Here is a 10956-nt window from a genome sequence, read left to right on the forward strand (position 1 = left end):
TCTCCACCCGGCCCTCCGCCGGGGGAAGGAGTGGTGCGGTCACCATCTCCTGAAGAGCCGGATCCAAGAACCCCGGGTCGCCCGTCCAAGGGACGCCGCCAGCCCTGGCGCTTCCCGGGCTTGGCAGGAGCAGTGACGGGCTGCGCCGCTTTCCTGCGGCCAGATGAAGCGGAGATGGAGGCCACAGGAGGGCACTCTCGGCGACGAGCAGACAGAGGGGCTGCAGCCGGCGGTGGGGTGGCTACAGCAGCCGACCGCCGGGGCAGGATGTGTCGAGACGCCTCTGTCTGCTTCTGCGCGGAACTGTTGGGCAGAGCCTCCCCCGCTGGACTCCCCCTCCCCCGCTTCGCCGAATAGGTCGGCCTGGGAGATCAGGGAGTCCAGGAAGCGATGCTTGTCGGTCTTAATAATCAGAAATGTTTCTTGAGCAGCATATTATACTGATTTCTGAAGATCATGTGATACTGAAGACTGGAGTAATGATGCTGAAAATACAGCTTTGATCACAGAAATAAATGACAGTTTAACACATATTCACATAGAAAACAGCTGTTTTAAATTATTATAATATTTCATGTTTTTACTGTATTTCTGATCAAATAAATGCAGCCTTGGTGAGCAGAAGAGACTTCTTTCAAAAACATTAAAAAATCGTTCTAATTTCAAACTTCTGACCACTAGTGTATATTAACTGGTTATGGTTACAGTATCTGCATTAACTACGGTATCTGGCTCCATGTTGCAGAAGTATTTTAAGTCATGCATGTTCAGATCTCTGCTCTTCACGCTGTGATGGTCACGTTGGGACGTCTGTGTGTTTTTCCAGCACACTCTACAGCACTTCTATTGATCTACACTGACGTACAGCAGGTAGTTCAGCACTTTAGTAAGTAAAACACCAAAGTCCAGTGAAGCAGAAGAAAGAAAACTGTGCATGAAAGATTCACACTACAGCTGTCAGCTCAGCGCTCCTCAACTCACTGGAAACAAACTAGAAACGGGTCTCAGCTCTGTTCCGAGAGCGAAGGAAAAACACCAATAATACAACGCAACTCACCATATTAACTCTGCACAGCTATGAAAGCAAACAGAAATAGACTGATCAGCTTTGAAAAGCAAGGAGAAACACTTCAAAGGTCAATCAAACTCTACAGCATTTTAGCACAAATTCATCTGTTACTTGATAGAATATAGTTCAATTAGACAGATCAGAAACCATCAATAAATTATTATAATATTTCATGTTTTTACTGTATTTCTGATCAAATAAATGCAGCCTTGGTGAGCACAAGAGACTTCTTTCAAAAACATTTAAAAATCGTTCTAATTTCAAACTTCTGACCACTAGTGTATATTAACTGGTTATGGTTACAGTATCTGCATTAACTACGGTATCTGGCTCCATGTTGCAGAAGTATTTTAAATCATGCATGTTCAGATCTCTGCTCTTCACGCTGTGATGGTCACGTTGGGAGGTCTGTGTGTTTTTCCAGCACACTCTACAGCACTTCTATTGATCTACACTGACGTACAGCAGGTAGTTCAGCACTTTAGTAAGTAAAACACCAAAGTCCAGTGAAGCTGAAGAAAGAAAACTGTGCATGAAAGATTCACACTACAGCTGTCAGCTCAGCGCTCCTCAACTCACTGGAAACAAACTAGAAACGGGTCTCAGCTCTGTTCCGAGAGCGAAGGAAAAACACCAATAATACAACGCAACTCACCATATTAACTCTGCACAGCTATGAAAGCAAATAGAAATAGACTGATCAGCTTTGAAAAGCAAGGAGAAACACTTCAAAGGTCAATCAAACTCTACAGCATTTTAGCACAAATTCATCTTTTACTTGATAGAATATAGTTCAATTAGACAGATCAGAAACCATCAACTAAACCACACAAGATAAAAGAAAATAGCATTAAAAATGCTTGCGCAAATATGAAATGATATTATATATATATATATATATATATATATATATGTGTGTGTGTGTGTGTGTGTGTGTGTGTGTGTGTCCAGACATAAAAAAAAATATCAACTCAAATTTTCATGGCATAGATTATTATTTTTTGATTTGATTTTTTTTTTAATAATATTTTCAAAATGCATTTATTCAAATGGCTTAAAATCAGTATAAATCTGTTCATTGTGAAAACAATTACATTTATTCAGCTAAAAAGTACGAAGCAGAGTTATTCAAGATTACTATTATAGTTTTTGATAATATTCTGAATTAGATTTCATTTTTATATTTTCTGCTTTCATGTTAACTTTAGTTTTCATAATTTTGTTGGGTTTTTGTTCATTTGTATTAGTTGTTTTTTTTGCATTTTATTTTATCAAGTTAAACTGAATGAAAACAAGAAATGTTGCCTTGGATATTGTGATGAAATAAAATAAGGTTTTCATATTTTATTTTAGTTAACTTTCATTTTTTTAATTTTTTTTTTCAACTTTTTTTTTACTATAATAACCCCAATATCAACATGATTAAAATATGCCAAGCAATATTTAATTAGTTTAAATGTGTTCGATTGGAACAATTTGAATTTATTAATGATAAATATATGAATCTGGTTATCGTGCATTTAAAACACATCCAGTTTATTAGTACTATTACAGAAATCTGACCTGTTTCGTTGCATTCACACATTACGTTCATTAGTTTATGTTTAAACTGTGGAATACAAATGCATGGAAATCGCACATGCATATTAAGTTTAGGTCTTATAGTATGTTTTACCAATTCAAAATGTACATTTTCCAAATTTCAGTGTAATAACACACCAGCAGAAGTGTGTGAGGTTGCATGATTCCAGCCGGCAGATCTGCGTACAGCTTCACTCTGGCTCTCATTACAGTAGGAAACGCAGGCTTCTGATCCAAGGGACTTGATAAAGAGCTCTGGAGGAGGCGCAGAGAAGCAACAAAGAGCGCTTTAGTTGCACTGGTGGAATGCATTTGCATAGTTTAGACGGCCGGCATCTGAAGCTCGCCGTGAAGAGAGACCCGAGGAGATGCTGAGACTTCACTAGCAGCTGATGCAGGGAATAAAGAGCCGCAGCCTTGTTTTCACTCATCCTGACGCTTTTAAGAACAGAGGCGTCGCATGAAACAACGTTACATAACGACGCACCGATCCCACGCTTCTCCTCTGAAATCATCATCATCATCATCATGGATGAAAAACCTTCAACCCGTCACCTTTTCATTTTCAAGAATTCCCGAAATTAAACCAAAGATCCCTTCTGAAAAATAGTACATTTGAACATTCTTTTATATGCTTAGGTGCAGCTGAATGTAACGCGTTCAGAAACTTAATTGCATGCAGTGAATGCATTATAGTTGTATATGTTAAATGTAATTGATTTGAAATGATATGCATTTATGTGCTATCTAATTTTATAATAACTTCTATTGTCTTTGAAATATTGTTTAATGCACTGACAGCTAAAATATACTTAAATGCACTTTCTAAAATAGTGTGTGCTCTATTTAAAAAAAATATTTGTATATGTAAATCATTTAGAATATATTTGTAATTGCACATTTCTAAAGTTACAATTTAGAGCAACTCTATTAACTGTAAACATAATATCAAATAACACACTACAGGTCAAATTTAGTATGCTAGCCAACACTTCTTTAAAGCATGACAAAATATTATTAAAGCAATGATTTAAAATGAAAAACTTGTTACTTTTACATTATTACAAAGTGCACTTTTTAAAAGTCTACTTAAGTGTGTTTAGAAACAGTAATGAAAGTGTCTCTGTAAAGTGCACTTAACAGGCTTTTTATTTCATTGATATTATATTATCTGCACATACTTTAAAAAAATATATATATTTATAAGATTTGAAGTTGTACAAGTGCATATTCAGTACACTTCTTTGGGGCGTCTTAGTAGAAAGCTTAATAACATTTTGTCATCATAGCATGTCATTCCAAATCATATTGTTCTTCTGTAGGACAAAAAAAGAGCATTTTTGAATAATTACGACTGTCAAGCTCCAAAAAAGCCATACAAATATAAACTACATTTCCCATCATCCTCTGCGTCAGCATGAGAATCATCAACAGCACAAATTCAGCATCAGTTCCACACCTAATCTTTCGCTCTTCATCAGCAATTAAAAAGGTGTTTGTTGGGAAGTGAAAGAGAAAGAAATATGAAATTGCCCAGAAATTCTGTCCAAGCGCTCATCGTCACTTCAGCACTTGTTCAGAATCCGCAGTAAGACTTCACAATAAGGTCTCGTTAGTTAATGTGAGTTAATGCATTTAACTAACTAACATTGAGAGTTACATTTGTCACAGTATTTATTTATTTGTTAACATCAGTAAAAAAAAAACTGTTCATTTTCAGCTCATGTTATCCCATATGGCAAAAATATTAAATAAATAAATGTTGTAAACAGTGAAGCTCAATGAAAAGCATTTTCAAAAATTAAAATATATTTAATATATTTCAAACTTTTTTATTTATTTTTTTCTCAAAAATACACAAAAATGGCCAAAACATTGGTAGAAAATATGTTTATGTAAATATATTATAGAAAATACATACACTACCGATCAGTAAGACTTGTAATGTTTTTAAAGAAGAATCTTCTGCTCATCAAGGCTGCATTTATTTGATCAGAAATACAGAAAAAAAACTTGCAAAATGTTATTACAATATAAAATAATGGTTTCTATTTTAATATCCTTTAAAATATAATATATTTCTGTGATGCAAAGCTGAATTTCCATCAGCATCATTCCTCCAGTCTTCAGTGTCACATGATCTTCAGAAATCAGTATAATATGCTGATTTATTATTAGAATTATTATCAGTTGTGCTGCACAATATTGTTTTGGAAACTGATACTTTTTCAGGATTCTTTGATGAATAAAAAGTTAAAAAGAACAGCATTTATTCAAAATATAAATATTTTCTAACAATATAAATTTTTGCTGTCACTTCTCAACAATTGAACACGTCCTCGCTGAATAAAAGTTTTAATTTCTTTCAAAAAAAAGAAAGAATAAAAATGTACCGACCCCAAACTTTTGAACGGTAGTGTGTATTGTTAGAAAAGATTTCTGTTTTAAATAAATGCTCTTCTTTTTAACTTTGTATTCATCAAAGAATCCTGAAAACAAATATCACAGCTCCAAAAAAAATATGAAGCAGCAGCTCTGATAATAAAGCAGCATATTATACTGATTTCTGAAGATCATGTGACACTGAAGACTGGAGGAATGATGCTGAAAATACAGCTGCGCATCACAGAAATACATTACAGTTTAATGTATATTAAAATAATTTTTTTTTATTTTACATCAATAATAATATTTCACAATATTAATTTTTTCCTGTATTTCTGATCAAATAAATGCAGCCTTGATGAGCAGAAGAGACTCCTGTAAAAAACATAAAAAATCATTCTGATCCCAAACTTTTGACCGGTAGTGTATATAAATAAAAAACACATACATAAATATGAAATAACATAAACAGATGCTACACTTGGGTTTAATAATGTATTAAGGATTGTTACTGTTATTAAGAATAGTTCATTAACAAATGTTTACAAATGGAACCTTGCAAAAGTGTAAAATGTTACAGCTCTCGTCCAAGCATCAATAAAACCGCAGTCTAATATCAGGTGCTGCAGCATATCGCATAAAGCCAACCATCTTCATAATGATGTTTAGACTGGGATTCATAACACTAATGACTAATCATGGAGTTACACTCATTACACTGTCTGTTCAAACACTCTGCACTAATGCATGACGGATCCTCGTACCAATCTCCCGACTGTGCACTGTGTAGTGGACTTCAATGGGCTCCAGTGTGCTGCTAATGGCATAGTGAGCAAGTGTGCATCGCTAGATCACTTGAGCCGTCAGCAGCACCTCTGTACTGCACAAGTTTAGCTAAAATAGGAGAAAATAGTCTTTTTATGTCCTCAGATATACATGAGCGCAGCTAAGGTGACCACTAACCAAAACTAGTCCTGAGGTGACACCATTATCATGACCACGGCTCACAACATCTCTCTAATTAAGCAATATATTCATATTTATCTACACAAGTAAAGTATATGATATTATATCATAGTTGAAACTTAGGCCTGAGGTTATGATACATGTATTTAAATTGCATATAGAGTTTTAACATAAATAAACTGATTAACATTTTGTGACGCATATTTGTCAGCCAAACATCAGATTTCTGTAACAGTACTTATAAACGGGATGTGTTTTAAATGCACGATAACCAGATTTATTTATTTGTCAACGCTAATTATGAATTGTTTCAATCTCATACATTTTAACTAACTGAATATTGATATTTATTCATATTTTAACCATGTTCAAACTTTTTAACTGAATAAACTTCACAATGAACAGATTTATGCTGAAATCATTTGAATACATGCATTTTGAAAATATGATTATTTAAATAAACTAATATGGCAAATTATATATACAGTATATATATATATATATAGAGAGAGAGAGAGAGAGAATATTTTTTAAATATATTTAAAAATCTAAAATCGAATTTTATTTTTTTACTCATTTATGTCTGACAAATGAGCGTCACATTAGTTTCAAAATGCATGGATATTTTATATGCAATTCAAATACATATATCTTTACATATATATATATATATACCTTTTTTTTTTGGAGTGATTTGTTGTTTCTTTATTGGAGTAAGCATTATTATGGATTATGGACTCATATTTTAGCCAGAAGCATGCAGTTTGAAGTTAAAAAGGTCTTAATGCTGGATTAGTTTCTTCTTTTGTCTTCTCCAGATGTTCACTGATGGTCTGGAGTGCTGTGGGTTATTGTGATGTTTTTATCAGCTGTTTGCACTCTCGTTCTGACGGCACCCATTCACTTGCAGTGAGACACTGATGCAATTTCTCCAAACCTGATGAAGAAACAAACTCATCTACATCTCGGATGGCCTGAGGGTGAGGAAATTTTCATTGTTGGCTGAACTATTCCTTTAAGTGTCCCCTGCTGAGTGTGTAGGGAGCAGTGAACACTAGAAGAGAAACTATAATTAACACTAATTAGGAAGCAGACACTGCTGGGCGTCTCAGAGCGTGTTGGCATTCAACAGCATCTCACACCGTCATTTCCATTCCTCCATGGGCGCTGAAGTCTTTGATTTTAAAGTGCATTCTCATGGATCAGCGAAACCCGGCTCTGCCCAAACTCTATTATCCTATTAGCCCCTCAGAGACACATGTGTGCTATCCTGCGTGCCCCTCTCGATGTGAACCGACTCCAGAAACAAAAGCCATCTAGTTGATATTACGCCCACCATCTCAACGCGTGACCCGCCAGTCAGATCGGCCCTGAGCAACAGCGGCCCACAGTAAACAATGCTTAGATGTTTTCCTTCATGACATTTGCACATTATGACTCATGGTCATGCAAAGCTCTGGTTAACCCACACTACACTACTAGAACGCTACTAGTTGCTTAGTACACGATGAGAATGCAGGATAAGGAGAGGCTAGAGCTCGACATATGCAGATTTCAGACACTTGCTGTGACATTTGCAACCACAACGACACATTAAACAGCACCGTACAGCTTTTCGACAACATTTCTTCAATGCAAATTAAAATGCATGAATGTCTCTCCATGCAACTTCCATTAAATGTGAGGAAAAACCCAATGGATGAACTGTTTAGAATGCAATATTAAATATCCAGGCTATTTGCATTATTTGTTTCTTGTTGGTTGGGAATATTGAAGCCTTTCTAGTGTTTCTTTAATGCAATGCAATGACTTCCATTGAATGCAAGGAAAACCCAAAGGATGAACTGTTTGGCATGCAATATGCACATTTGCAATAGATATCATGTCTAATCACATTATTTTTCCTTGTCGGAATATTGAAGCATTTCTACGGTGTTTCTTTAATGCAATGCAATGACTTCCATTGATTGTAAGGAAACCACAAAGGATGAACTCTTTAGCATTCAATATGCACATTTACAATAGACGTCATGGCTATTTGCATTATTTTTTCCTGTTGGTTGGGAATATTGAAGCGTTTCTACAGTGTTTCTTTAATGCAGTGCAATGACTTCTATTGCATTTCTACAGTGTTTCTTAAATGCAATGCAATGACTGCCATTAAATGAGGAAAACCAAAAGGATGAACTGTTTGGCATGCAATATGCACATTTGCAATAGATGTCATGGCTATTTGCATTATTTTTCCTTGTGGATTGGGAATATTGAACTATGTCATGCAGTGAAAATGCACATGATGACCAAATCTTACACCTAAAAAAAAAACTTTTCTAATTCTGAAATGTTCAACTGTTATTTCCAATGAATCACTGGTGAATCTGACTGATCATAATGCATCGTTTCCCCCTCTAAAAACCTGTGGATCGGTTGTCGGGAAGATAGATCTGGTGCTGGATGGTTTGTGAAATGGCACCTGTTCAAATGCACACACGGAATGTTGACTGGCATATAAATGCATCTGTATGAGCTGCTGGCACTTACCATACACTCCCTGGCATGAGATGCCTTCCAAAACGAGCGTCAGGAGCCCCAAAACACCAATAATCCCATCCATCCTTACGTGCCTTTCAACATATCCAGATTAAAGCGCCGGAACGTGTCTCTCCAGAACGTGGAAGACAAGCTGCAGATCTCATGAAGCACTCGGAGTCGAAGTCAAAGCACCAGATCCGCGCAAGGTTTTGTGATGATGAAGAAGCCCACGCGCGGTTCGGTGAGGGTAAGCGTTTATTCACGAGCTCGGCCGAGGTTCGGAGACGTCGGTGACGGTCTTTCAGCAGCTGTCATCGCTTCGTTCGAGGCTCGAGTCCATCCGATCCGAGGTTCCGAGCGTCTCAGTGGCGCTGCTGATGCTCGTGCGCCCGCAGCATCAGGACCAGCGGCGTCGGGAATGAGCAATGCGCGTGCACCTGGCTGTCCGTCATCGCTCCGAGCGCGCGAGCGACACCAGAACTCTTCGGAGGGGTTCAGGCGGAGCCGAGTTTAAACGAACCGAGTCCGATGCTGCGTTCGGATCGAGGTCGGATGGAGCGGATCGTCCGTCGCGAGAGAGAGAGAGAGAGAGAGAGAGGGAGAGAGAGAGAGAGAGAGAGAGAGAGAGAGAGAGAGAGAGACTCATCTGTATGAAGGACTACACACACACACACACACTCACACACTCACACACAAACACACACACACACTCACTCTCACACACACACACACACACAAACACACACACGCCTGAAGCTAATACTAATTACTAAATTCACCAAACCCTAAAAGTAAAGTTCTTACAATTTTAGTACGACAATTATTTGATTTTTAATAATTTATTATTACTAAAATATTCATTTGATTGTTTGATTGATTGCGTCATTAAAAAATGATGAATTTTATGCATGAGTCATACCTTTATGGACGTCACAAGGGCGAGCGAGGCCAACAACAAATTATATTTTATAGATTAAAATAAACGTTTTTAAAAGATGCTTATGCTATATATATATATTAACTCTCGTCTCTCTCTCTCTCTCTCTCTCTCTCTCTCATTAAGCGTAGTTAACTTTATTGAATTTCATGTCATACTATAATTGACATGCTTTAATGTTCAAATAATTTGTTTCAGTTGATCATTTGTGTTATTAGTAATGTATAGATACTTGTGTCATAGAGAAGTGCATTCATGTATCATTCATCCGAGTCATCTGTGTATTACTTGAATTAATCCCTGAGTTGTTCATCTGAGATATTTAGTAAAGTCAGATGTGTGGAAGATCTCATCTGCAATCTATGGGACGTTTCCTATCAGATGTCAAATAGACGTTTAGAAGATGTCTTTAAGATGTTTATAACGTAAAACTGGCATCTTAAAGACTTCTATCAGATGTTTGTACACAGCAGATGCTTTCCAGATCTTTAACAGACATCTTGCAGACGTACGTGTGCTATCTGGGTACAAGGATCTTAAAGACATCTTCTAAACGTCTATTTGACATCTGATAGGAAACGTCCTAGAGACGTATAGCAGATGAGCAAACACTCTAAAAATATGTCTTGCAGATGTAATGCAGACGTCAAATAGACGTTTCTCTTATCAATATTTCTTCTGGACGCGTAAGGACAGAATGAGATGTATTGATCAGGTTGTTGAAGCAGCGCCACCTGTTGAAATGAACAGACTAAACAGAGTGCTGAAAAACAAATATTTTAATAAACACCCCCAATAAACAGTCTAATTGTGCATCTTGTCTTCCAAACACGTCGCTGGTGTTGTCTGGTCCACTATGTTTGCTATTAAATTGGTCGGCTTTCCCATTTCACAGACTTTTCTTTGGAAATAATTAATTAGGGCTGAGAGAGTGACAGACAGTGGAGTACGAGCCTGTTTGCTGGTTTGTAAGTTAAACTCCATCTGTGTGCTGCTTGTGTTTGTCCTTCCCGACACAGACAGGAGACAGCAGACGTAAACCTCCATCTGTCTGTCAGCGGCGCTCCGTCAGACCCACGAGCTGTTTAAAGAGCAGTCTGGAGGCTTTGAGTTCATGTATATATTAAATATGACTAGAAATGTATGCAGATTTTAAAAATAAATAAAAAGAACCCAACACTTTTAAATACAGTATTGCAGTAATGAGAATCTAATGAGAATTACAATTGAGAATAATATATATATATTTTTTTTTTGATTGTTTTAGAAAAAAATATTATTATACTAAAATAGCCTTCATTTGGTGCCAAAAAAGGGTTAAATGTTGAGCTGTGTGTGTGTGTGTGTGTGTGTGTGAGAGTGTGTGTGTGTGTGTGTGTGTGTGTGTGAGAGAGAGAGAGTGTGTGTGTGTGTGTGAGAGTGAGTGAGTGTGAGTGCGTGAGCATGCGAGCGAGCATGTGTGTGTGTGTGTGTGTGTGTGTGTGTG

General features: G+C 36.9%; 1 protein-coding gene across 1 annotated transcript in view; it reads right to left on the bottom strand.

The window, feature by feature from the left end:
• The window catches only part of LOC107556994 (MAM domain-containing glycosylphosphatidylinositol anchor protein 2-like), a 164428-nt gene extending 155415 nt beyond the window's left edge, over nucleotides 1-9013 (bottom strand). Inside the window, exon 1 of the mRNA XM_016240276.1 lies at nucleotides 8543-9013. Coding sequence (XP_016095762.1) covers nucleotides 8543-8615 — 73 coding nt within the window. The 5' untranslated portion in view covers nucleotides 8616-9013. The remainder of the gene's footprint in view (nucleotides 1-8542) is intronic.
• Nucleotides 9014-10956: the final 1943 nt, after the last annotated feature.

Source organism: Sinocyclocheilus grahami, unplaced genomic scaffold (genome assembly GCF_001515645.1).
Source record: "Sinocyclocheilus grahami isolate Dianchi unplaced genomic scaffold, SAMN03320097.WGS_v1.1 scaffold587.1, whole genome shotgun sequence".
Taxonomy (NCBI): domain Eukaryota; kingdom Metazoa; phylum Chordata; class Actinopteri; order Cypriniformes; family Cyprinidae; genus Sinocyclocheilus; species Sinocyclocheilus grahami.